Source organism: Spermophilus citellus (assembly GCF_964194105.1).
Source record: "Spermophilus citellus genome assembly, chromosome: 2".
In the NCBI taxonomy this organism is placed as follows: Eukaryota; Metazoa; Chordata; class Mammalia; order Rodentia; family Sciuridae; genus Spermophilus; species Spermophilus citellus.
Genome location: NC_138183.1, coordinates 146131681 through 146159547, shown reverse-complemented (window position 1 = coordinate 146159547; position 27867 = coordinate 146131681). Strand labels below are relative to the sequence as shown.

Genomic DNA, 27867 nt, shown 5'->3' with positions numbered 1-27867 from the left:
CCCTAATTCAAAAATATGAAGTGCTCCAAAACCTAAAACTTTTTAAACATTAAAATGCTTTTCATTTTCAACTGTTTCAGGCTTCAGATTTTCAGAGTAGGGATGCCAAAGAGGTAAAGTGTATGCAAATATCTCAAAACCCCAAAATCTTCAAAATCAAACACTTTTGGTACCAAGCACTTTGAATAAGAGATACTCATCCTGTAATTGAAAAGCTCAAAAAAATTAGTTCTCTAATTGAATCAAGGTCTAGGGCTGGGGATATAGCTCAGTTGGTAGAGTGCTTGCCTTGCATGCATAAGGCCCTAGGTTCAATCCCTGGCACCATTAAAAAAAAAGTCTCACTATTTTGAGTGACTATTGTCCATATATATATATATATATATATATATATATATACACATATATATATATATATATATATATATACACACACACACGTGTGTGTATAATGTATAATTATATATGTAGTGGGCAATATATATATTATTTTTTATTACAGGCATTGGATTTTGTCAAGTGGCAATAATATAAGGGAAGGACTCTCCTTCTAAAGTCACATGGAGGTTCATGCTAAAGAACCAGGGGTCATACCCACCTGCATTAGGGATGTCTTGAATATTTACTGGTCTCAGTATTGAATAAGTTAGGAGCAGAAGATATTCCTTAGACAAGAAGTAGGAACTCAATGGTGGCCCAAAAGAAATGTCTTGGTCACAAAAGAATAAGACAAGGATTCATAGTCAAGAAAACATTCTAAGAACTGGTACACGCTTATAATCCCAGCAGTTTGAGAGGTTGAGGTAGGAGGATCATGAGTTCAAAGCCAGCCTCAGCAAAAGCAGGTCATTAAGCAACTCAATGAGACTCTGTCTCTAAATAAAATACAAAAAAGGGCTGGGGGTGCAGCTCAGTGGTCGAGTGCCCCGAGTTCAATCCCTGGTACCAAAAAAAATAAATAAATAAAAGAAAGAGATAACATCCTAGGAAGGAGATGCCTAGCAACAAGATGGTTCTAATCATGAAACCTGGATCAATAACTACCACCCTCCGCCTAAACTTGTTTCTACTCCTGCACTCTCTCTCCTCTGAAATGTTCCAAAACCCAAACTCCACCATCCACACTGTCAAGCTACAGTCCCAGGACAGCCTCTGAACATTGCTCCATCCACAATCCAAACATCATTCCAACATTGCCACCTCCACTGCTCTAGTGCATGCTCTCCAGGCACCCTTCTGATCTGCAGTCAAGACCTTCTACAGTCTCCCACCACACCCATGGGGCTTCAGGGAGCTTATCTCCCTTGAGTTTATCCCTCTGTTCCAATCCCAGCATACCACTCTGGCTGAACATCCTTCTCCGATCCCTGCAGATGCAATCAGGTCTAAGCTCTCTAACACAGCATGCAAGACCTTTGTGAGCTGACTGCAGCCTACCTTTTCAGCTTCATCTTTATCCACTCCAGCTTTTCAGTTTTTGCCCTAGCATCACCTAATTCTAATTTCCCTCTACGTACAGTGCTGCCTCTGGCCTTTTTTCTTTTGCTCACACCCTTCTTGCTACGTTCTCCTTTTCCCTCTATCTAGCTTGCTACATCATTTCTTCTTGGACAAATTCCAAAACTCTCAGGTCACAGCACCTTTCATGTATCAGTAATTTTTACATAGAGCTTGTGGTCAACATAAATATCTAACAGTTCTATTTATTCAGTATTTAAACTCAAATACCTTCGTAAGTATTTGTGTCCTAATAACTTAGGAGGCATTTGGAAAATAAATAAATAAATAAATTGAAAGAAAATAGTATTTTTATTTTATCCTTAAATTATCACCACTATTTATTAATGGTATACGTGTGTCTATTGGGCACTATACGACTGCTCAAACCACCACCACTCTTACTTTCTGTTTCACATGGATTTTTATTGGGTAATTGCTGCTATATATATATATATATATATATATACACACACACACACATATATATGTACACACACACATATATATTAATTATACATAATAGTGGGATTTGTTGTAACATTCTTGTACATGCTTTCTACTACTGCAGTTGCCAAAACCCCAGCTTCACAAAATATGATATCAAGAGAAATGTAGCACAATCAAATATTGAACCTTGAGCTGGCTTCAGTGGAGGATGACTATCACATTGTTACCTCAAAAATTAAAATGATCTGCAAGGCACGGTGGCACACACTTATAATCCCAACAGCTTCGAAGGCTGAGGCAGGAGGATCACAAGTTTAAAGCAAACCAGTGAGGCCCTAAACAACTCAGTGGCACCCTGTCTCTAAATAAATACTTTAAAAAGGTGGGCGGGGCTGGGGATGTGTCTCAGTGGTTGAAAGTCCCTGGGCTCAATCCCCAGTTCCAAAAAAAAAAAAAAAATTGAAAAGATGCGAAAGCACCTCTTTGTCTTTGCCTTAGTAACTGGGTCTAGGTAGCTCTAGATAAAATATAAGAACTTCAGACCTAGAAACTCTTTACCATGGAGCTAGAGCCCTTAGCCTAAGCTTTGTTGGTACTCCATGCCGCTGTCCTGCCCTTCACATACTGCATTATAAGAACCTGCTCTGTGTCTTTCTTCCTCCATGTGAACTCTCTATGAGCAAGACTCAGGCTCTCCTCTTTCTGCACCATATGACAACCCAGGGCCTGGCTGGTGTCCAATAGACAGGAACTCAAACAACAGGCGGGCCGGAGCCATAGTGGATACCAGAGAACTAGCGTGGCTCAGAGGGACTCATCCTTCGAGAGAGTGAAACAGGTGATTCCTGTCAAGCTCAATATCTGTAGTCCCAGCAGAGAAGGAGAATCTGCTGGACCTGGAAGTAGCACCAGCCTGACTCAACCAATGAACCAGTGGCTCTTCTCCCTGAAGGGTGCCAAGCAGTCAGAGTACAACACTCAACACATTCATGGTTTGGTTTTAGGTTTTCATTTGGTTTCTGGCAAGAGTTTCTTAAGAGTAAATGATAAAAGGATGGGGGGGGGGGAGAAGGAAAAAGGGAAGGAAAGAAAAAATAGAGGAAGGGAGAGAGAGGAGGGGAAGGAGAAGGATTGGAGGAAGGGATGCTATTTACCTCAGGCAAACTCAGGAGAAAGGGATCTGTCCTTTGCAAGCTGTGTTCAAAGGCACAAGAGTATCTCTGTGACCCTGGGACCAGACCTACCTCCTGACCTAAGAGCACTGGAGCTGAGAGATCATAGTGGGAGGAATCCCAGCCAAGCCAACAAGGCCATCTATGGATGCCACTGGTTCCTCCCCTTTTGGCCAATTTCCTGACAGTTACTTCCCTGATTTCTTGACTAGCCATTGTTTATGTCCTATTTGTGCTATTCTTCCCCATCCCTGGTTGACATGAGAATTTGCATTATTTTTTTCACAATCTTCTGTAAATGAACCCTAGACATAACTGAGAAAGTTAGGACCAGGATCCGAAGTCAAATTTGTGTTTGTATGTGATAGAACTTCCATGATTCACACGGCTCACTGATTTTAACCAAGAAGATCCCATTGAAATTGTTCATTACTATAATCCCTTGCTGTAATCCAATAGCAGAGCTACTGGTATCTCAGTTTAAAGAGATGTCCGTCTAGCCGGATACAGGGAGGGATATGCCTTTAATCCTAGTGACTAGAGAGTCAGAGGCAGAAGAATTGTAAGTTTTGCAATTAAGTTGCCTGGCAATTTACCAAGACCCTGTCTCAAAATAAATAAATAAATAAATAAGTGCTGGGGATAGCCCGGCGTGGTAGTGTATGACTGAAATCCCAGCGGTTTGGGAGGATGAGGCTAGAGGATCACAAGTTCAAAGCCAGTCTCAGCAACCTAGAGAGTCCCCGAGCAACTAGCAAGACCCCATCTCAAAATGAAAAATAAAAAATGGGCTGGGAATGGGGCTCAGTGGTTGAACGCCCCTGGGTTCAATGCACAATACTAAAAGAGAGAGACAGAGAGAGTCTTTTTTTGCTTGAGGTCTCAAAAAGTCTCTGAAATGAATCCTCAGCCAACTTCTGAGTCAGTCAGAGAGTAGCAGATGTTCTGGCTCGGCCTGGGGTTCGGGGTCCACCCCACACACTCCCACTTCTCCCAGCATGGCCCCAGTGGATGGCCGTGGAGCTGGCGCTCTATGGCAACAGTCTCTTCAGCTGGGTGAAGAGGAGGAGACTTGTGCTACTGATTCCCGTGTTGGGCTGTTCTGTGGGCAGAGTTCTGGGAACAAACTCAACCCAAATCATTGCCAACCCAGTAGTGGGTGAAGAGGCCATAGGGTCTGCCTGAGGCTCTAGAGAAAAGGAAAGTTTACCCTCGCTGCATCCTGTCTAGGAAATTTCACTCCTCTATTTCAGATTGATAACTACTTTCTAGAAATTTAAACACACACACACACACACACACACACACACACACACACACACACACAGAAACATTCAAGCATATTACTTTCAGAAAGTTCTTTCTGGTAGCTAACTTGAACCCTTTGTCCTGTAGCCAGCACTGACTTTATTTTGGCTGATCCTTGCTAGAATGGGTGCGTCAGATAAGATAACCCTCCACAAAATTAAGGCCCTTTCAGACTTATCTTCTTTAGAAAGAATTTGGATTTCCTTAACCTTTTATCACAGGGCCTTATCACACCTAAACCTTTAATTATCTCTCTCAATTTTTTTTCTTTGAATCCTGTCCAAAACATGTCTTTTGAGTTACAAAGATCATAACTTAATTAGATCTTTCATTTCAAGAGGATTCTCCTAGTTCCTCAGAAGAAATAAATTAAATTTCAGTCAGATGTATTTCATTGAGGGAAGGGCGTAGGAAAAAAGAAATTGGGTGGTTTATATAAATAGCACATTGTCTGTGCCACAAATGAGTTTGGCTTTTCCCAATTGTTTTTTAAACAATGGGTCCTTTTTTTCTGGTGAGTTTAATCCCTCAGAGATTCCAACCTCCAACAGATCAAGGTTGGTCTGCCTCTGCGGGTACGTGGCTTCCCTATTGACAGAATCGAGGTCCCTGGCCTCTGTCTGGCACAGCTCGGCTGCAATGAAGCACCTTGTCAAGGCTGGGGAGTGAGTGTGGGTCACTGTGCTGCTGTTTCAAGGGGACCCCAGGGTCTGTCTTGCTTTTGCATATCTTCATCTTATTGTGAGTAGGCTTGTCTTTCACGATGCTGTTCTAACTGACTGTGCAGATGTCTTTATCCTGATCTCTGCGTATTTGCTCAGATTTCCACAGGGAAAAGGAAGGTCTTTGAATGATTTTCAGATGTGGAGCGGAGCATTGGAGCCTGGCCTTCACCCAGCTGCCTCTTAACCAGGCTGCTTTACAGCACGTTTCTTCACTTCTTTCCACCTGAGTTTTCCCTTGTGTAAAATAAAGAAGTTGGACTCATAGATGATCTCTGAGGTCACTTCCCACCTGACCCGGAGGTTATCACAGCCTCCATCATTCTAATTGCTCCATAGAGAGGTATGAAAAGGAAGGAGGATTGATTGAGTTCTGGAGCCAACTGGGAAAGGGAGGCTCAGAAGGAGTGTCAGTTTAATTTGGATTCACTCCCTGCTGTCTCCCTCCCGAGGACCCTGGATCAGTCAGTACAGTGTAAAGGGGAAAGAATGATGTTTATTGCTCACGTACGGTGCATGGTCACTCTAAGGCTCCTCATCCACTATCTTGTTTCAACTTTCCATCTCACCATAGGGTAGAGGTACGAGGTGTCTTCCACCATCACAACCAGCAAGCAATCCCACCCACCCCACCCCCCCACTCAGATGAGTCTACATCCTTCAGGTCTCATTTGAAATGCCACTTCTTCAAAGCCACCTTCCTCAACCAGAGATGAGGCAAGAACTCCCCATGGCTCTCTGTGCTTCCCCTCCATTGCATTTACCACCTGAGTGATTAAACAATTAACCATACAATGAATGTCTCAACCATACTCAACTGAAATCTTCATGAGGGTAGAGACCACACTGTTCCTTATTGTAATCCCAGTGCCCAATAATGTCCCAACAAAAACAGTTGATGCTCTTAGATAGTGAGTAAATACAAGTATGAATGTATGCATGAATGAAAGGATGGAGGGAGAGCAAAGCTGGATCTGAACCCCGCTATCTGAACCCCACTATCTTAACCCCAACCCCAATACCTGACTCCTGTGGATGTGTCTAAAATTTCAGAAGACTCTACTTATAAGCTTGTGCACAAGTGCTCACTGTTACAACCATCCTGTGAATACTGACCCACCAGTAGTGAGGCTTTCGGTTCTTCCTCCCAATGGGGGAATATCAGCATGGCTCTGTCCATGCCCTTTCCCAGTGCCGCTCTTTCCAAAAATGTCTGTAAAAAATAGTTAGAGGAGATGGATCAGGCTCTTGGTGGTGGAAGAGGGGTGAAAGGAGGTAATGACTCTCCAAACCCAATTGTCTTGGTGGGCATTTAGCCCCACGTCGCTACCCTACCCCACCCCCATACTAGGGATCAATCCCAGCTCCCCTGGGATTAATCCTACAGAGCTATATCCCCTGCCCTTTTTTAAAAAAAAAAAAAAATTTAATTATAAGACAAGGTCTCACTGAGTTGCTAAGGCTGCTCTCAAACCTGTGATCCTCCTGCCTCAGCCTCCCAAGTAGCTGGGATTAGAGGCATGGGCCACCAGGCCTGGTATTGCCTGATGTTTGCATAACCTTCTAACCCCTTCTGCCAATGGGCTGCAAACAAGAATCTGCTCTGTAGGGGATCTGGGTCAGTAAAAAATGAGTGGGTGAAAAGGGAGGAGGAAAAAACCAAGACATGACAACTTTTAGGAAGCAAAAATAAAACTCTAATGTGGAGACTGCTGAAAATAGACTGCTTGGGTGTCAGGCAGCATGCAAATCCAATGCTAATTACATGGAAATCAGTGACAAGTCCTAACTTCCATGTGCCTTGATGTGACCCTTGGGGAAAACCTGCTGCAGGTGTCTGCTGCACACCACTGAGGATGGAGTGGGACGTGGGCTTTCATGTGGCCTCCTTCATCTGCTCTTGTCTCTGCGCTGAGGAAAGCTGAGAGGTTGCTAAAAATACTAACAATAGATATTTGATTTCTTCTTCCAGACAAAAAGCCTTGGCATCCACGGGAGGAAGAAGTGTTCAAGCAGCATGTGACTGGTTGGTATGAAATAAATAAATTGAGAAAATAGCATATAATTAATTCTGAGTGTGTGTGGATGAGTGGGGACATGCAGGCTTTCTCCAAAAGACCCTTCCAGGGGGAATGAACCAGAAGGCTGTGAGACAAGCCCACTTATCAAGTCAATTGCCTCCGCTACCCTGGCCTCAGAGTGTGATTCTCCTTGGACTGGTTAAAGACATTCAAAGTCTTTCCAGGATAGACCCTCTCACAATATCTGCTCTCCTCCAGCCACTTAAACATTCACTTTTGGGAGCTGGGGCTGTAGCTCAGTGGTAAAGCATTTGCCTCACATGTGTGAGGCACCAGGTTCAATCATCAGCACCACATAAAAATAAATAAAGATGCTGTGTGTTCATCTACAACTAAATATATATATATATATATATATATATATACATTTTTTTTTAAACAAGATTCACTTTTGGTGTGTAGATGCAATGCTGGGCAAATCAATATTGAAAACTATTCTTACCTTCAGAATATCACTACCTGGGAAGACCCTACAAAGTGACCCTCCTGGGAGCTTCCTTGCTCCTGGGAGTCACTGTGGGCTCAATCAGAGACTAAGTGACAGGATGTGTTGGAATGGTACTGGTGGATGGGGAAGGATTTGGAGTTAATGGGAGAAAGCTTCCTGGAGAGCAGCTTTAGGGTTTTTTAAGGGAGTTGTGGGATGACAAGCAGGAGAGCAGAAGTTGATGCATCTGAGAGTTGGTTAGTGAGATTCGAGAGGTGTTTTTTTACAGCACAAATGAAAACCCTTCTCCATGCAGTGCCCAGGGAGCGGAGCTTGTGGAGGGGGGGATCTGTCTCAGCTCTTTCTTCCCTTCCATTATTCTCCACTGAGGCCTCCTTGGCTCTCTTCTCTCTTCCAGGTTGTTCTCCCATGTCGGTGACCCCTTCCTGGATGACCCCCTGCCCCGGGAGTACGTCCTCTACCTCCGCCCCACCGGTCCCTTAGCGCAGAAGCTTTCTGACTTCTGGCAGCAGTCGAAGCAGATCTGTGGGAAGAACAAGGCACACAACATCTTCCCCCACATCACTCTCTGCCAGTTCTTTATGGTGAGCTGTCCCTCCTCTCCAGGGAAGCCTGGCTCCCAGTTTCCCAGCCAACCCCTGGGGACCCAGAGTAAAAGTGGGAGCTGCTCAGGAAGATTGGAAATGGTCCTGGGCTCCTGGGCTGGGTGGAGCTCCCAGGGGTCAGCAGGGCCCACCTCTCTTCCCTTATGTCTGCTGAGGCCCAGGAGCACCCCGGGTTTGGAGTGGCTCCTCAAGACCCTAGGAACAAGCCTGACCCTCTGTGGGTGACACATTGGCCTGGCAGCTGGAACAGAGCCACTGATACTGTTTCATTCTTGCTCCTTGTCAACCCTCTACCTGCTATGACAAGGAAACAGAGCAGGGAACAAGAAGTGTCGTCCACAGACTGGAAAATGTATTTCAGCCTCGTGGGCACTGTCCATGGGGTTTTCTCACTACATCTTTCTAGAGAAATCAAAGATGGCTTTCACCTGCCAGCATACCTAATCCATAATCCTATCAGAAAGCTTATTTAATGATACATTAAATCCCCATCACTATGATACATTAAGTATGTGTATCTACTTTGGTTTTCCATGGCAATGGAGAAAGAACACTTAATTTATCCACATATATTCAAGACAAAGCATAACAGGAGCGCTTTTTTAAAAATATATATTTATTTTTTAGTTATAGGTGGACACAATACTTTTATTTTATTTTTATGTGCTACTGAGGATTGAACCCAGTGCCTCATGCATGCAAGCGCTCTACCTCTGAGCCGAACCCCAGCCCAGAACAGGAGCACTTTAAGACAATTTTTAAAAAATATATTTTCCTTTGTTTCTTCCAAATATTCTCACTCTCTTAGGTAAAAAAAAAAAAAAAAAAAAAAAAAAAACATGTTCCTAACACCTTCCCTTTTACCATTTACTCTGAAAATTAAAGTGATTATCGCTTCCTCTTAGTCATCTCAGGATCTTTCTTGAAAACATTCAGAGTTGAAGAGACACTCATTCTTCCTTCCAATGCTCTGAAGAGGGTAGGAGAATGATGTCACAGCTCTCAGAGCCTCGCTCTTCTCAACTACCGTGGGGGTGGAGGGAGAGACTACTTTGATCATCTAAAAGGAATTGAAAAGGTACAGATGATACAAAAGAGTACAAAATACACAAATTATCCTGGGATGCTATACTCTCTCCCATGATGTTTCTCCTGGGCTTTTTGTTGTTCTTTTGGTTTGGTTTTAGTTTTGTTTGTTTGTTTTGGTTTTTGGTTTTGAGCAAAGAAAAATGTTTTGTTTTATTTTGTTTTGTTTTATACCAGATAACCAAGGATTAAACCTAGGGGGTCTCTACCTCTGAATCCCCAGCCCTATTTATTTATCTATTTAATTTTGGTACTGGCGATTGAACCCAGGGGCACTTAACCACTGAACCACATCCCCAGCCCAGTTTATTTTTTATTTTGAGACAGGGTCTCAACTAAGTTGCTTAGGGCCTTGCCAAGTTGCTGAGGCTGGCCTTGAACTTGTGATCCTCCCACCTCAGCCTCCCAAGCCTCTGGGATTACAGGAGTATGCCACTACACCCAATAGAAAACTTTCTTTTTAATTGACAAATAAAAGTTGTATATATTCATGGTTTAATATATGTGTACATTGTGGAATAGTTAAATCAAGCTAATTAATGTATGTGTTACCTCACATACTCCATTTGTTTGTGGTGAAATACTTAAAATCTACTCTCTATGTCTTTTTTTTTAATTTTTTTCCTTGTGTTTCTGGGAATCAAAACCATGCCAGCTGAGTGCTCTATCACTGAGCTACACCCAGCCCCCAAGTCTACTCTCTTACAGTTTTTGAGTATATACTACATTGTTATTAACCACGGTCACAATGCTATACAAAAGCTCTCTTGATTGTATTCCTTACATCCAAACGAAATTTAGTGTCCTTTGACCAACACTTCTCCAATCCTGACCCTTGTTTTTGCTTTCTGCTTGACCAGTCCTGCTGCATTTTGGTGGAATTGATAGTGTCCACTGCAGAGCAAGGGAAGGAGGAAACCGGTCACACGTTCCCCAGCTTAATTTTCTCAGTTGGATGATCTGTGTCCAGATAATTGGGAGCCTGATGTTCTTCTTCGACCATACAAAAAGGAGTATGGTTAATTGCATTATCAGCCTCCGGTCTCTGGGGGAAAATATCCACCCATAAGTGGCAGCAGCCTCTCTGTCTCCTAGGCTCTGAGTGAAGCCTGCTTGTTTTCCCCTTCCAGTGTGAGGACAGCAAGGTAGACGCCCTGGGGGAAGCCCTGCAGACCACCGTCAGTCGCTGGAAGTGCAAGTTCTCGGCTCCCTTACCCCTGGAGCTCTATACCTCCTCCAACTTCATCGGCCTCTTTGTGAAGGAAGACAGTGCAGAGGTCCTCAAAAAGTTTGCCGCCGACTTTGCTGCAGAGGCTGCTTCCAAAACCGGTGAGCACACACAACTGCCAGCCCAGCCCTGGCCCCTGGTATTTGGAGTTGGGAAGGATAGGGATGGGAAATGATTATTAGGTTTCCATTGCTGTGACAAAAAAAAAAAAAAAAAAAAAAAAAAAAAAAAAAAAACCTGAGAAATCAACTTAAAAGGAGAAAAGATTCATTTTGGTTCATCATTTCAGAGGTTGCAGTCCATGGTTGGTTGGCTCTGTTGCTTTGGGGCCTGTGGCAAGGCAGAGTATCATGGCAGGGAGCATGTAGTAAAGTTGTCCATCTAATGGTGGTCAGGAGGCAGAGGGAGAGAAGGGCCAGGTTCCTCTCTGTCCTTTAACATGTCCTTGATCTAAAACCTCCTACCAGGCTCTGCCTATTAAAGGTTCCACCACTTCCCAAAAGCTGGAGACCAAGCCTTCAACACATGGCCTTTGGGGTACATTTAACATCCAAATCATGATAGTTATAATAGGATGGAATTAGGAAGGGGAGGGCCATGCAGGATTGGGCACACATGGCAAAGCATACCCCACACCCCTTTGGTCCCTTGTAAAAATGTCTACTTCTATTGTGCTACCCCCTGGAGACACTGTCCAAAGCTTACTCCCAAACACCAAGGTTGGAGGTACACAAGTGACTACTCAATACTGAATTATAAATTATCCCTCTGTACTACTAACTATCCTAGTTTAGAAGTTTTTTGCTCCCAAACTTCTCTCTCCTGCAGATGTTTGTCTGGATCTCACCATTTACACTGTAGCATAAGACATAGAGTGGAACCACTTCATAGTATACCATAATAAAATCCACTGAGCCAATACCCTTCAATGTCGTGAAACCCAGTAGATGAGCTCCCAAGAGCCTTAAAACTCTGTCCAAAAACGTAACCTCTTCCTGCTCTTTTCATGGAAGCTCTTAGTTAAAGTCAATTGATTTCCTGTGGAAGGAATTACCTTTCAGGGATGCTCAGGATGTGTATGGACAAGACAGAGAAGTTTGCAAAGTTCTTCTGTCTGACTGCAGGTGCAGACAAGCTCTCTTAGCTAATGAGAGCCTTTTGCAGTGAGGGATGAACAGACAATCCACAGGAGGAGGGGACTCTTGACTCCCCCAGAATAAAATCACAGTCAGCAGGTATTTATTGGGCATGTGTGTTTATGCAACAAGAGGTGAATAAGAAGTGATTTACCTTAGCCAAAAGCTGTGGCACATCCCTGTGATTCCAGTGGCTTGGGAGATTGAGGTAGGAGGATCAAAAGTTTGTGGTCAGCCTCAGCAACTTAGCAGGGCCCTAAACAATTTAGTGAGATCCTGTTTGAAATTCTAAAAACATCTGGGGATATAGCTCAGCATAAAGCACTGGGTTCAATCCCCAGTACTTCCCCCACCCCCACAAAAAAAAAATGGTTTTCCCTGGCCAGAGACACAGTCAGGAAACCTGATTCAGGCCCTGTGTGATACCTAGGCATTGAGGAGAGTGAGAGGCACTGCAGAAAAATGGTTCCATCTTCAGAGAAGAGAGGAAGCTGGGAAGATGTTGATCAGGAAAATGAAGGAAGGGCCCCTCCAGGGTACAGGTGGCCAGAGGGCTGGCAAGAAGAAGGGTGACACAGGTGTGAGAAGCACAGCTGAATCTGCACGTTGAAAGCAGAACTGAGACACCAGAGCTTGCCAGCTCCTGTATCCTATGGAGGACCTGGGAGGAAAAGGCCTGAGCAAGGCCACCAAGTGTCAGCCTCAACCCTGCACTAATGCCCCCCCACCACTGTTGCTTGCTGTTTATCTTCATCACCAACTTGGGCCTCTTGCTTGGTGTTCCTCTTTACCACAAAAGCCCCAGATAGGGCTTGGACACTGGGAAGAGTGTGGTCAGGGCTCACTGCAAGAACTCAGTACATCTCTGCTATCAGAAGCAGCTCCAGGCCCTCAAGACACTTTCTCTGGGCTCAGTGGTAAGGCATATGGCTAGCATGAGTGAGGCCCTGGGTTCCATCCCCAGCGCCTCCCCATAGTTTGGTAGCAAGCCACCCTAGGCTACCCAACCCTCGCTCTGGCGGTCTTTTCTTCCCAGGGACCAGTCTTGAGTTTCTAGCGTTAATGCCTGACATTTCACACAAGCTGGATATTTCAGAGAAACGGCATAACAGGGAAGCAAATTATATCCTGTTTTTTTTTTCCCTTGACCTCAAGAAAACAGCGTTTTGTTTTGTTTGTTTCGTTTTTTTATCCCACAGTGGCTATTGTCAGAACCACTAAATCCCCACAAAAACCTAAACTAATGTTGTACCACAAAACCTTAATCCTTCACAAATCAGAAAAGCAAGTTTCATCCAGGCCTGTGGCAAATTCTTAGAGTGCATGTGGAATAAGAGATAGTTAAGGTCCTCACTTTTCACATGGGAATGGAGAGCGCCAGTCCCTCTCCAAGAATCTGCTGTCACTCTCCAAGAACTTGGCCCCCTTCATGTCTCTGCCTTTGTGAGGCCTCCTGGTGGTGATTGGGGGAACTTCTTGGCCCTGCCCCAAGTGGCTGGTCCTCATCTTTTTTTTTTTTTTAATTCTAATTTGTTATATATGACAGCAGAATGCAATTTAATTCATATTACACAAATAGAGCACAGTTTTTCATGTCTCTGGTTGTACACAAAATAGAGTCACGCCATTTGTGTCTTCATACATGTACTTAGGGTAATGATGTCTGTCTCATTCCTCCATCTTTCCTACCCCCATGCCTCCTCCCTTCCCTTTTCCCTAGCTAAAGCTCATCTATTCCTCCCACACTGCCTCTACCCATCCCCATTATGAATCACCCTCCTTATATCAAAGAAAACATTCGGCATTTGATTTTTTGGGATTGGCTTACTTCATTTAGCATTATATTTTCCAGCTCCATCCATTTACCTCCAAATACCATGATTTTATTCTCTTTTAATGCTGAGTAATATTCCATTGTGTATGTATACCACATTTTCTTTATCTATTCATCTACTGAAGGGTATCTAGGTTGGTTCCGCAGTTTAGCTATTGTGAAGTGACCTGCTATAAATATTGATGTGGCTGTGTCCCTGTAATATACTGTTTTTAAGTCCTTTGGGTATAAACTAAGGAGTGGGATAATTGTCAAATGGTGGTTCCATTCCCAGTTCTCCATACTGCTTTCCATATTAAGAACACTAACAACAATAAGTGTTGGCAAGGATGTGTGTGTGGGGGGGGGAAGGCACACTCATACCTTGCTGGTCCTGATTTTTTAATACCTGTCTGTGGAAAGCAGGTCATCATGTCTTTGCCCTACAACTTGGCATTCTAGAGTTGTTGGCACACCCAGATTCTTTCAGCCAGCAGATTGTCATTCTCCACTCTGGGTAGCTTAGGGAGGCTCATCAACAGGTACTGAGAACATGGATAGTACACCTAGTGGAAATACAGAGTAGACAAGAGGCAAACACCTTGTCTTGTGGGGTTTAACTCCGCAGAATGCCATGCAGGCCGAGCCCAGTGGTGCAAGCCTGTAACCCCAGTGGCTCAGGAGGCTGAGGCATTGATCATAAGTTCAATGCCAGCCTCAGCAGCTTAATGAGGCCCTAAACAACTTAGGGAGATCCTGTCTGTAAATGAAAGCTTTTTATAAAGAGCTGAGTATGTGGCTCAGTGGCTAAATGCCTCTGGGGTTCAATCTGAAGAAGAAGAAGAAGGAGAAGGAGAAGGAGAAGGAGAAATAATGCCATGTACTACAACTGGAAAAGCACATAAAACCTAAAGACCCAACTTCTAGTTGTACCTTAGCCATTAATTCTCTGTGCAACTTGATCTAGCCCCTTATTTCTCCAAGTCCCTAATTTCTTCCAGTTGCATCTTCTTCATTATTAAACTTAGAAAGTAGATGACTTTCCCTCAATTAAAGCACAAAAGATAAATTAAAGCCATTCCCACATATAGGTCGGTTTGTTTTGTTTTTAGAATGTCTTAAAATGAGACATAATTTAAATCAATTGTCCTCAACCAAGGTTGATTTTGCCCCCAGGGGACACTTGGCCAAGTGTGGAGTCATTTTCAGTTGTTCCAACTCAGGTGATGATGCTGGCATCTAGTGGGTAGATGCAATACCCTATAATACACAGGGCAGCCCCCTGTGTATTATAATTATTATAATTATTCCACCCAAAATGCTGTTGAGAAACCCAGCATTAAACTTTAAAGGGTCCTCCTCCTTTTCCCCTCAATTCTCCACAAGGCTCACTCAGAAGCTAAGAGACTTGATCCCAAAGTGAAGGCAATACATTTGGGAGTCACAAAGTACGCTGTGTATCTTTACATAACTTGTACTATCCTTTTAGATCTGTTTCCTCATCAGAATGGCAAGGCTAGTAATAATCAGCTGGAATTGTGAGGAAGGGCCAGCCAAAAAGATTACCCCTCAACCTATCCATATCTTCTACATAAAAGCCATATATGTGGCTCCTTGTCTCTTGATTAGTGGGTTGATTCAGGGTCTGTGACCCCTTTCCCCTTTATTCTGCTGTTTTGAAGGAAAGGAGAAAAGCATCTTTCTTTTCACCAAGGGACTCTCTGTTATTTGGGAAGAATTTATCTGGGTATTCGTCTGTGCTCTTTCTTAATTCTCCACCATTGTTAGGATCACCACATTCTCCTCATTGACCATTTTCTTCATTTTTCCAGAAGTACACGTGGAACCTCATAAGAAGCAGCTACACGTGACCCTGGCTTACCACTTCCAGGCGAGCCACCTACCCACTCTGGAGAAACTAGCCCAGAACATTGATGTCAAGCTAGGTTGCGACTGGGTAGCTACCATATTCTCTCGGGATATCCGATTTGCTAACCATGAGGTAATGTCTCACTGTGGCTCCTGACACTATTGGGTACGGGGTTGTGATCAGAACCAGGAGTGCCTGCTCCTGGCTACTTTAGGAGAGGGATGCCTAAGGAGAACAAGAGGCAAGCACCTGACCTAGAGCCAGGTGGCGTAGGATTTTTGTCCAGGCTCTGCAGACTCCCTGAGAGGCTTTGAGAATGCATCCCTCCCCTCTAGGTCCTAAGTGGTTCATCCAGGTAACATTCGCAGGGTTCTTTCTGCTCTGCCAAACTTATTGGAGGAATACAGAAGTAAAATAGAGAAGAGATAGAAAATGTTGGGAAAGATTTTAGTATAATATATAAATTCTTGATATTGATAGAAGACAAAATGAACAGATGTATGCTGATATCTGTGGCATGCAAGGTACCCTGGAACATGCTAGACTTTTTAAAATGGTTCTGCCCTCAAGGAGCTTTGAGTTCAGCAGGGGAAAAAAGACAGGCAAATATGAAAAAAAAAAAGACAGTTGTGTGAGCATTCATGTGCATGGCAATGGGCAGCACAAATGGGACGGCTGATTCCTGTTGTAGACAGACAGACAGATCCTAGTATTGCTCTTTTGAGGGGATCAGCATTGCTTTCCACTTAGGCCTGTGCCATCTTAGAAGAGTCATATTGTCCTTTATCTCCTGGAGGAGAACATGACACAAAGATTAAATGTCTGGTTCAAAGCCAAGGAACAATTGAGGACCAGAGATGACTTCAGAGCCCAGGAATTTTGACCAATAAAAATGGGCAACCCATCTAGAAAAGATACTACATACAGTAGTCCCCCCATTCACCCACCATTTCACTTTCTTTGGTTTCATTTACCTGAGATCAATTGCAGATCTGAAGTTATGAAATGGAAAATGCCAGAATTAAACAATACATTTTATATTACTCTTATGACAGCATATTGGTTTTGGTTTTGTTTTGTTTTAGTTCCTGTGACAGGGTCTTGCTATGTTGTCCAGGCTGGTCTCAAACACCTGACCTCTTGCAATCCTTGACCTCAACCTCCAAAGGTGCAGAAGTTCAGGTGCAGGCCACCATGCCCAGCTTACAGCGTATCATTATAATTGTTCTATTTTGTGATTAGTTATAAGTATTGATCTCTTACTGTTCTAAGCTATAAAGTGAACTTTACCATCACTATGTTTGTATAGGAAAAAAAACATAGTTTACATAGAGTTTGGTACTATCTGAAATTTCAGGCATCCACTGTAGGTGTTGGAAATAATCCCCCATGGATAATGGAGAACATAGATGAAATGTTTGTTTTCCAATTTAATATTCATTAAACAGTGTTTACATGTGTCTCCCAATTTTCAATAGAAAAAAGAACTGAGATTTTTGTGACTTTACATAGACTTTTAACATCTCTTTTAGGCTTTTTTTTTTTTTTTACATGAAAAACAGAACATCATGGTTGAAACCAGGCAACCTTCTTGTTTTGGGAGTTTTGGGAAGAGCCAGTCCAAGCGTCAAAACTTCAGAGCAAGGTGTGGTGGCCCATGAGTGTCAGGGACTCGCAGCTCTGCCTGACTTCACTGATTGGAATGTCATGACCTCCTTTTTAATTATTTGATGCAAGTTTCTATAATGATGAATTAATAGATTAATTAATTAATTAATTAATTAAAGAGGTCTGATCCTCTTTAAGAATTCTGGCATCTCCTGGGATCACTTAAGATTGGCCCTAAAGATAAGGAGAAAGGTGTGGCTGATTGGAAACTTCCCAAAGACAAAAAAAAAAATGTCAAGGGTTGTATGTGATGGCCTCTGAGAAGTCACCTTCCTGAGAGGAGAAGGTGGCAATGGAATTTTACAAGGCACATCCTCTAATCAACACTGCCCTCCAGTTAACTCAAAGGGTAATTGCTTTTCTGCCTGACCCACATTCTACCCAATTGGCATGAAAAGAAAGAGGCAGCAAGCGCCCACATGAATTATTTTTCTAAAAATAACTTGGCCTCTTTTATCTCTTATTTGTAAAAGCTCACTTATTACTGTTCCTTCTGATTAAACCCTCCTGGTCTCCTTTGACTAGACCCTCCCTCTGAAATCTTTTGGTTTTACCTGCAGACTACCTGTGCCTTTCTGCGTATACAAAGCTCTTGCCTTCCTTCTCCTTCACTCTGTCTCCAAGAGGCAGGTTTGACTGATGGTTCCAGTGAGCAAACAGATGTCTAAAGAAGGAGATCCATTTAGCAAGGACACTTGGCAAGGCAGAGTGATGCTTCAGAAAAACTGCAAGGTCTCATCGCTCTGCTGTTTTAGATTTTCAATTGATTTTGGTCTTACAAATGCCCATTTATACTTCACACAGATTCTTCCTTATTAGTGATGATATTGGACCACACAACTTATGTGTGCCAAGCAATAGAAATCAAGAGGAAGGACATGATCCTATAAATGCATTAATTTTAGAGCCTACCATCCCTGGCTTCAAACCTGGCTCCTTCACTTCAGCAGTGGTTAGATTCACTTTGACAACTTATATAACCCTCCAGTCCTTGGTTTTCTCATCAGTAAAATGGTGATGATGTTTTGCTGAAATGTTGCAAGAACTGAATAATAAGATGTATGGAAAGATCCTAAGGCAATACCTAACACAGGGCAGGAGCAACCAAAAAAACTGCTGCAGCTATTATTATTCCTTAAAAAAAAAAAAAAAAAAAAACAAGCAAACAAACAAAAAAAAAAACTCCAAAAGCAATGCCTTCAGTTGTTACTGTCACATGGAGCTGTGATGGCCCTTCAGTCAGCAGACTTGGGGTTTAGTTTCAGTGTAGCAAGGAAGGAAAACATACCATAGAATTCTCACAAGCAGATGCTAGACATTAACATTAGTATAATATGGTACAAACTAGGCACGTGTCCTGATATCTCTCATATTTAGGCTGTTTTTGTATCTGCTTTAGGGAAGTAGGAAAGGACAGTGGTCATGGATCCCAGTTATTATTTTATTTTTTAATTTGATGATGATGGTGGTGGAAGTAGTGGTGGTGCTGGAGATGGCACCCGGGGCTAGCTTGTTAAGCATGAATTCTACCACTGAGCTACACTCCTACCTCCACACTTATAATTTCAGATTTGCTGCACTACCTTAATTCTTATGTTGTTCATTCCATAAACCAAAGCTACTATATGTTTCCACTATATTATCTCCAACCTTTCCTGTGCCTTGATTTTTCTGAGGAAATCCTAGAGTAGAATACTCATCCCTCTTTCTGATGGGACAAAGGAGGAGTTCTCTGAGCTACTTTGAGCTTTGCCAGCCACACCTGTGCTGTACTGGAATAGGAGAGGCTGAGTTTAGACTTGTTTCACCATGACTTTCCTTTCACCGTGTTCCAGGAAAAGGAATGTTGCTTTTTGTGGCACATCACATATACAACTTTGAGATTTAAGAAATTCTTGTGAATTCTTATTCCTTTTTTTGTTTATTTGGTTCTAGGGATTGAACCCAGGGGCGCTTTACCACTGAACTACATCTCTAGGCTTTCTTATTTTTTATTTTGAGATTTTGAGATAGGATTTCACTAAGTTGCTGAGTCTGGCCTCAGACTTGAGATCCTCCTGCCTCAGCCTCCTGAGTCAGTGGGATTACAGGCTGTGCACCTCTGTGCCTGGCTTTAAAAAAAAAAAAAAATTAAAAGCCTAACAGAAATCTCCCTGGTTTGTTTGGAAAAGCATTTTGAGTAGATACAATGCAGAGGGAGCAGAAGGAGAAAGGAGGCAATCTAGATGGAAGATCTAGCCCGGAAAGGAACTAGAATGAGACTTAGGGAAAGAAACAGGCGCCCTATGAAGAAATCAGTGATACAAACAAGTTCCATGCGTTGTTGACTTCATCTTCTGAGATAAATCACACTTACTGGTTCTTTCTACTGGAGATTTCCAGGAGAAAAATCTTTCTGTAGCACTTGTTCCAGTGGCTCACCTTGACACCACTGAGCCGATCAGCTCACAGGCCTAACCAGTCAGGGCCCAGGGGCCAGAGTCAACTGCAAGAAAGGATATTACTTGGAAGATCAGGCTCATGGTTCAGTAGAAACAATTAGGCCCCTTCTGTGTACAAGGCTCCATCCTAAGGCATTTGTTAATATTGTCTCATTTAACTTTTTTAGTTAGGTGATATTTTATAGATGAGAAAACCGAGACCAGAGTTAAATGGGAACTAGAATTTGTGGCCTATCACCAACAGTGTTAGGACTGCCGGAGGAAAGATAAGAAAGCATTTGCCATCTTGCCATCCCCTGTGAAACAAATAGGATAGAGGATGTTTTTCTTACTATTGAGGTCTCCAGCTGTTAATTTAAAAAAATCAGTAATGTTTTTCTAAAATACCTTCAGGCCTATCCCTATGATGTTAATATTACCAGGAAACGAAGGCCCCTAATGTGGAGTCAGCCGGCCAAGTGGCATGGCCCTGTGCTAGGTCCTGGAGGCCTTCTCGGTGCTCAGAGAAGGAACATGTGGTCTCCAGCTGCTCCATGATGAAACCACGCCAAGCCACACACGGATGTCTATGAAGAATAGTTTCCTTCCAGGGTCTTTGTTGAAACTGTAGATTTAAAGAAAGCTCCTTGAAGGCAGGAACCAGGTCTTTTGTAAACAGCTGAACTGGGGAACCCTTCACTCCCAAGCCCTTCCTATAGGAGCAGTTCCCATCCAGCCCTTCTGTGACCCCCATGAGGAAGTCATGCTTTCTATGAGCTGAAGTTCACATGTCCACTCTGGTGCGTCCCACAGCAGATGGAGCAGGGAAACCGGGTCCAAGTGCATTTGCACAGTAGTTGACTGGAGAGCCTTCCAGCTTTTAGATAGATTTCCAGAAACCATGCCTGAATTCTTATGAGAAGTGAAGACATGCCTGGAGGAAAGTCTGGAACCATACAGGAACACAAAATGCCCATAACATTTTGATGAAGTGCTTTCAAATCTGAATCCAGAGCCTGCCAGACCCCAGGGTCTCCTGGACATACCCCATCCTCAGGTGGTGTGTGCTGTCTGATACAGAATGCTCAGGCTTGCCCTCCAGACACTCAACTGGTAGGTGGACATGGGTCTCACACATCCTCTCTTCCTCTTTCAGACATTACAGGTGATCTACCCCTACACCCCACAGAATGATGATGAGCTGGAACTGGTGCCTGGAGACTTCATCTTCATGTCTCCCATGGAGCAGACCAGCACCAGTGAGGGCTGGATCTATGGCACCTCCCTAACCACTGGCTGCTCTGGCCTCCTGCCGGAGAACTACATCACGAAGGCTGACGAATGCAGCACCTGGATATTTCACGGGTAAGCAGGCTCTAGGAAGTGTCAGGGAAATGGACTTGTTCCTGGAGCCTTAGGGTAGCAGTGAGAGCAAAGGGTGCCCATGGGGAAAAAGACTCATTGGTTCTACACTTCCAGGAAACGAGCTGACTTAAGACATGAGAAAATTGAGAACCAGGTTGCTCTGCTCACTGTCCTGCCCCCATTTGGTGCCAGTGGATTTCAGGCTGCCTAGTGGTCCATCTCTCTGGCTACCCCCAGTGCTAGGTCTTCATTGTCTTGGGGCACCTTGTCCTGGGTCATTACTCAGACTGGTAGGTCTCCCTGCAGTAACCAGGCAGATTCCTACTATGCCTGCCAGACCAATAGTGGAATGGGGTTCAAGGATCTGGAGCCCTAACTGAACTCCTCACTTGCAAGGTGACCCTGAGCAAGTCCTCAGCCTTGGCACCTGCATGCCTAGACAGCATGTAACTGAAAAAGGGTACATTGCCCACACATCCCATTCTTCTTTACGGTGGATGATTTCTACGCATCTGTCACTACTGCCCCTCCCCATACTGGTCCCATGTTCAGAATGGCCTGTGTGGTATGGCCAGCTTTGTCCTAATAGAGGGAAAAAAAAGGAACAAAAGTAACCTTCTTTTTCTTAATCCAAGCAGCTCAAAGGCAGCCCTTCCCTGGCATGCCCGGGCACCCAGCCAGCGTGTGCATGCTGGTTTGTTGTTCCTCTGTCTTGTTTTTGCTGTGTGGCAACATGGCTGAAAAGCAGAAGCCCTGAGCACCAGCTGCCTGGTGGCTAACACTATTATTACTGCCATTAAAAAAGGGGGCGGGGGCAGAGAAAAGGGTGATTTCTAAAAGTGTTTTGCCTGGAGGGAAAAAAGAAAAGAAGGTCCCCTACCCTGCTCTGCTCACTCTCCTGCCCCATTTGATGCCAATGGATTTCAGGCTGCCTAGTGGTCCATCTCTCTTACTACCCCAAGTGCTAGGTCTTCATTGCCTTGGGACACCTTGTCCTGGGTCATTACTCAGACTGGTATGTCACCCTGAAGTAGCCAGGCAGATTCCAAACAAACCACAAACCCAAAGATGGAAAAGAACATATTCTTCCTTAATAACCCCCACCCAGCAATTACTTCCTGTGCCTTACATTCTGTCCCTCCACACCAGCCCATGAACATCCAGCCTTTGAAGGTCAAAGTTGCCTCATGTTCCTCAAACATTGGCTTTTCCAGAAATGTTTCTGAAGATCAAAATATATGAGTTGAGGTTCCAGAGTCACCATCTCATCATTATAAAAACAAGTAAGGTTGGGCTTGGGTTGTGGCTCAGTGGCAGAGTGCTTGCCTTGCACATGTGAGGGACCAGGTTGGATACTCAGCACCGCATAAAAATAAATAAGATAAAGATATTACGTCCATGTATAACTAAAAAATATTTTTTTTAAAAAAACAAGTAAGGTAAAATAGAGTAAGGCACCATATCACCTTCTAGGCAATTACAATCTGCAAAGATGACTTTGGTCACCTAAAGTTATACAACTTAGTGACACTGTAGGCTACTTAGTGTAAATATATTCTGTGATGCTGCACAGAGACCAAGTCACCCAAGGACACAGTTCTCAGAATGCATCCCCATGGTTAAGGGACACATGACCTTATAGAGGAATAAACTGAGAGCTGAGAGATTATTTGCTTGATGAAGCACAGTTCCCAGGTCTTTTTCTAACAGAAAGACTATGGGTGGAAGAAGAGTATGTGTGAGAAGATCTGCTAACCTATTTAAGATCCTTGCATCCAAACCCAGTCTTTCTCCCATTAGAGCTCAGGCCAAAGCCCAGGTGAACCCAAGTGACTTCAGGCAGTGGGTCATACCAACATCCATGTGTCATTGTCTCCTTTTATTTTGGAAAATTACTAATGATGTGATTTCCTAGAAACTGTGTCTGAAGATCACCAATTATCATTCATAGCCAACCCTGCTAGAGTGGAGAAATACTAATGTTAGGCACAGGAACACTGTAATTAAGAATTCAAGTTTAATTCCAATAGTCTTGGACTCCCTCTTACCACTTTGTGACCTTGGCTCTGTTACTTTACGTCTCTGAGCCTCTGTCTGCTCACCTATAACATGGGGATAATAATTGCACTTACCTCTTGGGGTTGCTATGGAGAGTAGAAGGCACTTAACTTTATACAGATCAGCACCGAATAAAAATAACCATGGAAGTTATGATTATTCTTTTCTTCTGTCTTGGGTTTAACATACTCATCAAATCAAATGCCTCTTCCACAAAGGCAGTCCTCCAGACACAAACTTCTCTTTGCTATTTAACTCCTGAGGTGGAAATGACTCAAGGAGACAGAGCTCCCTTCTAAGAGAGACCTTCCCTGGCTCCTAACCAAGGACAGACTGTAGGAGGTGGAGCCACAGGGTGGAGGCTCCAGCAAGACCTGGCTGGTTGATGGGAAGCTGCAGAGGGGATCCAGGCAGCAATCAGGGAGTTGGCATCAATGTCTTTCTCACCCCTCCCTACCCAGTGCTTCTCAGTTCTCTGGGTCCCTCCTAAGGAAATGTTTTCTCACTGCTGTTATGGGACTGTCTTGCCTGGTTCTGAGTCCCCTCGGGATTTTCCAGTTGATGAAACACCAGGGTGTCTCTGCAGTGGGCCAGCTGCCTGGTCCTTCTGAGCCTACCGCAGGCCTAATGTGTTCCAGGGAGGATCCAGAGTTCCCTGGTGCTTGAGAGGAGTTACCGACTGTCATGCCCTGGCCCCGTCTACCCTGTTATTAATATAAAGCATCTGACTGTTGTCCTTTTAGAACGGACAGCCCCACGCCCATGTCAATCAAGTCCTTTGATTCCAGTGATGGTTAAAAAGGGAAGAAGGCTGGCACTGTCCTTGGGAGAGAGAAGGGATACCGTCAGTGTCTTCCTAGCTGCAATAAAGTAATTAGAGACGTGGACAGGCGAGATGTCAGCATGATTCCAGAGAGCTAGATATTTCAAGCCCTGAAGCTTTGATGAACCAGACATGGAAACTGAATTTTATTCAACTGTACAATGTTCAGAAGGGTCTCTGTTTAAAATACAGGAGAGCAGCTGGCCTATCAGACTGTGTGAATGATACAAGATATCCTTGAGCTGCAGTTACTTAAGTTTCCCCATAATGGGATTCTTCTGACTGCACATTAGTCTTACTGACACAACTTTGTTAAACTCCAGACTCCTGGTTCCCACCCCACCGAGTTGAATCACAATCTATGAGGAGTGGGACCCAGGCAGAAGTATTTTTCCAAGGTCCCCTGGTGATTTTCATAGGCACAAGGACTAAAAATCACTTCTTCAGGGCCTGGGGCTTCTGAGACCTTTGCTTTGAAATAGAATGAATCTATCATTCATGGTCTGAAAAGGGCCACTTCTCACAGCGAAAGGAGTCCCCAAATATTTAAATCTTACAATTTTTTTGAAAAATAGAAGTAACATCTGGTTAGCTTAGTGATATTGAAGAATATCAACATTCTTTTCAAAAATAAAATTCTAATAGTAATGCTGTATTAAAAATGAATAACCCAGAACAGGTACAAAACTGGACAGATTGTTGGATCCACAGGCACTAACCAGGACTCTATATGGGCACATAGGGATATATGGCCACACACATCGTAAAAATGCAAGAAATCTGATTTAAATGCTCCCCCTTAACACTTCCCAGTGACACAGAGGGAGATGTTTGTTGGATTTGCTTAGCCGTATTTAAATAACAGTGTTTATTAGCTCAAGCTTTTGGAGTCTTACTATGAACAATAATTTAAATGCTGCATGTTTTGACAGCCTTCCCTTTAGCAAGATCTCTTTGGGGCCTCTGTAGTTACAGTGGTACATGCAGAAAGGAGAGTTCTTGGCCCACAGTTCTAAACATCTGGTGAGAATGGTTCTCCTCTGAAATACTTTTATCCTTAATCATCTTGTTGATTGAGGTGGGAATAGGGTTGGAGACTGAAGAGAGTGGAATAGAGGATAATGGCCAGAAAGTTTCTTTGACCCTAAAGAGCCTCCGGCAAAGTGGTGAAGATGGTTAAAATTAAAAAGAAAAAAAAAATAAACTCTCATTCTTTCCTTCAGATGGAAATCGCCATAGAAAAGATGAAGGGCAATGGGAATTGTTTATTTCATTTGAACTAGAAAAATAGCTGGAAACAGTGGTACATAATTGATACTCATTATTCTTTAACATGCCTTTGGTGCCAAGCATGCCTGTGGCATCCTAATAAGCACAAAATCATTGGACCCCATCCCTGCCCAGAAGGATGGATGCATCTGTTCTGGATACAGAAGTCCATCTACTCCTAATTTATTAACTGCAAGACTTCAGTATTTGAAAAAAAGAAAATCTCCCCAGGGATGGGGACCCCGTGCTCATCTTTCCCAGCCACTGTCCTATCCAGAGAGTGTGATGTGCCAGTTCCCACTTCCATTGGGTCCCCAGGAAAAGTGCTAATGACTCCTGGCAAAAGTAGTTAACATCCTCCTCATCTTACTTTACAGTTCTTATTCAATCTTAAATACATCATCGTCAAACTCACTCACATTTGGTGATGGAGTGTTAGACAGACGGCAGTATGAAGAGCAGGGACTTGGGGAGACGACGCCTCTCACCATCATCTGTCAGCCCATGCAGGTAAGGCTGATTGTTATGGCCACATACTCCAGGCTAATGGGGATACACTGTTTATTAAGTATGAGCATAGCCCTTGCTGCCTCCAAAGAGTCCCTAAACTCTTGGGGAGAGGAAAGTGCACAAAATTATAAAATATAGCCAGATCTGGTGGTGCACACCTGTAATCCCAGTGACTTGGGAGGCTGAGGCAGGAGGATCATAAGTTTGAGGTCAAATTCAGCAAACTAATGAGGTCTTAAGCAACTTAACAAGATCCTGTCTCAAAATTTAAAAAGATGAAAAGGACTGGGGATATGGCTCAGTGGTTAAGCATTCCTGAGTTCAATTTCTGGTACCAAAAAAAAAAAAAAAAAAAAGCAAACAAACAAACAAAAAAAGATTACAAAATATATTCAGCAATTCAAGGCTGGAAAAGTCAGATGAGTGGTGCCAATAGTGACCACCAGCATGTCTGTCTGGCCTATAGAGAAGAGGAGATTTTTATCCCTAACATAACAATAATACCCAAGTTATATAAGCTTTGTGGGTTAATGTGATGACCAAAGGAAACAATAAAATAAGGCTCTTATCACCATAAATAGAGTGTGCTTAAAATATGAGAAGTTTTCCAAGAAAGGTTGGAGGTAAGAGGAGAACAAGAGCGATTGCTGAGTATTACTGACAGAGTCCAGTAGTAGGGTCGAGCTCCCTGACCTTTTTTTTTTTTTTTTTTTTTTTTTTGCAGTTTTATTAGATCTTAAAAGAGATCATAAGAGCAGAGTACTTAAGACTAGAGCCTTGGGTTTGAAATAGGGAAGAGTAGGAAGAGAGATGGGAAAGTTCACATCACCAATCTACACATTAACCTTATCAGACCAACTGGAAACTAACAGGGATCTGGCAGCACTGAGGAAACTGGGAATAGCTGCTAAAATTAGAAAGTAGAAACATCTAGAAAGATCCACTAGCATTTATACAAAACAAAGTCACTTGGACATGCCTTCGATGAGACTTGCCTATTTCATCATTGAGAAGTAGCAACTGTCCTCCCTGAGCCATATCTGGGAACACCAAACTGCTCACATGGTCAGACCAGAGCTCACATGGTGACTAGAGTAGACAGAGCAGGAACTCCCTGCTGGAGCAGAGAGACTGAATGTAAAACAGGCACTAACACCAGGACTGCTCCTTTTTTCCATGGGAGCGTGTGGTCACTACCACATTTTAGAGGTGAGGCAGTGAAGAAGCTGATGAAGCATCCCTTTTGGGGAGAAAATTATCCTCCCGAATGACAGTCTCTTTATTAATGGCCAGTTTCACCTCAGAGGTGTAACTCATGTGCTTTTCATGTTTTAGTAGCTGCCCAAAGCTACTCCCACTAAAAATAGCACCAGCAGCCGTGAAAATAAGCCTTTCATGACCCTTTTTATTTTACAAAGCACCTGCAATTTCCCTCATTTGAGCCTCAAAATAACTTGTGAAGTATACAGAATGAGTCTTATTGTCCTCATTTTATAGTCAGGCCAACCTAAATCCAAGGCAGTTAAGACGCTTGTCCAAATCATGCATTGGCAGATTTGCCCTAGAGCTCAGCCCAGCTGACACCAGGACAGGTCTACAGTGCCATGTTTCCTCACTTTTCTTCCTCTGCAGCCCCTGCGGGTCAACAGCCAGCCTGGGCCCCAAAAGCGATGCCTCTTTGTGTGTCGGCACGGGGAGAGGATGGATGTTGTGTTTGGAAAGTACTGGTTATCCCAGTGCTTTGATGCCAAAGGTGAGTACAGTAATCCCACTCCTTTTTTTCTCCATAGTTTTGCCTTCTTTGGTTTCAGTTGACCACAGTCAATCATGGTCTGAAAAGATTAAGTGGAAAACCCCAGAAATAAACAAGTCATAAGTTTTAAATTACACTCCATTCTAAATAGTATAATGAAATCTCAGTGTCCAATTCCATCCTGCCTAGGTGGATCATCCTTTGTTCAGGGTATATACATTATATATGATACCTACCTTTAGTCACCTAGTAACTCGCCTGGCTATCAAATCTACTGTCACAGTATCACAGTGCTTATGTTTGAGTAGTTCTTACATAATACCCTGATGTTGAGTCTCAATGCCCACATCTTTCACCTCACTTTACTTCACCACATAGTTATTGTATCATTTCACAATACAAGAAGAAGATTGAGTACAATGCAGTATAATATTTTATGAGAGACTACATTCACATAACTTTTTTTACAGTATGTTTTTACAACTATTTTATTATTAGTTATTATTGTTAATCTCTTATTGTGCCATATTTATGAATTAAGCTTTATCCTAAACATGTTCATGAAGGAGATAGCATAGGATGCAT

At 43.2% G+C, this 27867-nt stretch overlaps 1 protein-coding gene across 2 annotated transcripts in view; it reads left to right on the top strand.

Annotated features, from left to right (window-relative positions):
* The window catches only part of UBASH3B (ubiquitin associated and SH3 domain containing B), a 146789-nt gene that overhangs the window by 101044 nt on the left and 17878 nt on the right, over nt 1-27867 (top strand). The window contains exons 2-8 of one of the 2 annotated variants that reach the window (XM_081278574.1): nt 7122-7175; nt 8076-8262; nt 10500-10698; nt 15379-15548; nt 20661-20869; nt 25397-25529; nt 27162-27282. In XM_081278574.1, the coding sequence (XP_081134700.1) occupies nt 7122-7175; nt 8076-8262; nt 10500-10698; nt 15379-15548; nt 20661-20869; nt 25397-25529; nt 27162-27282 (1073 nt within the window). Of the gene's footprint in view, nt 1-7121; nt 7180-8075; nt 8263-10499; nt 10699-15378; nt 15549-20660; nt 20870-25396; nt 25530-27161; nt 27283-27867 lie in introns of both variants that reach the window. The other variant, XM_081278575.1, reaches the window with a different exon arrangement.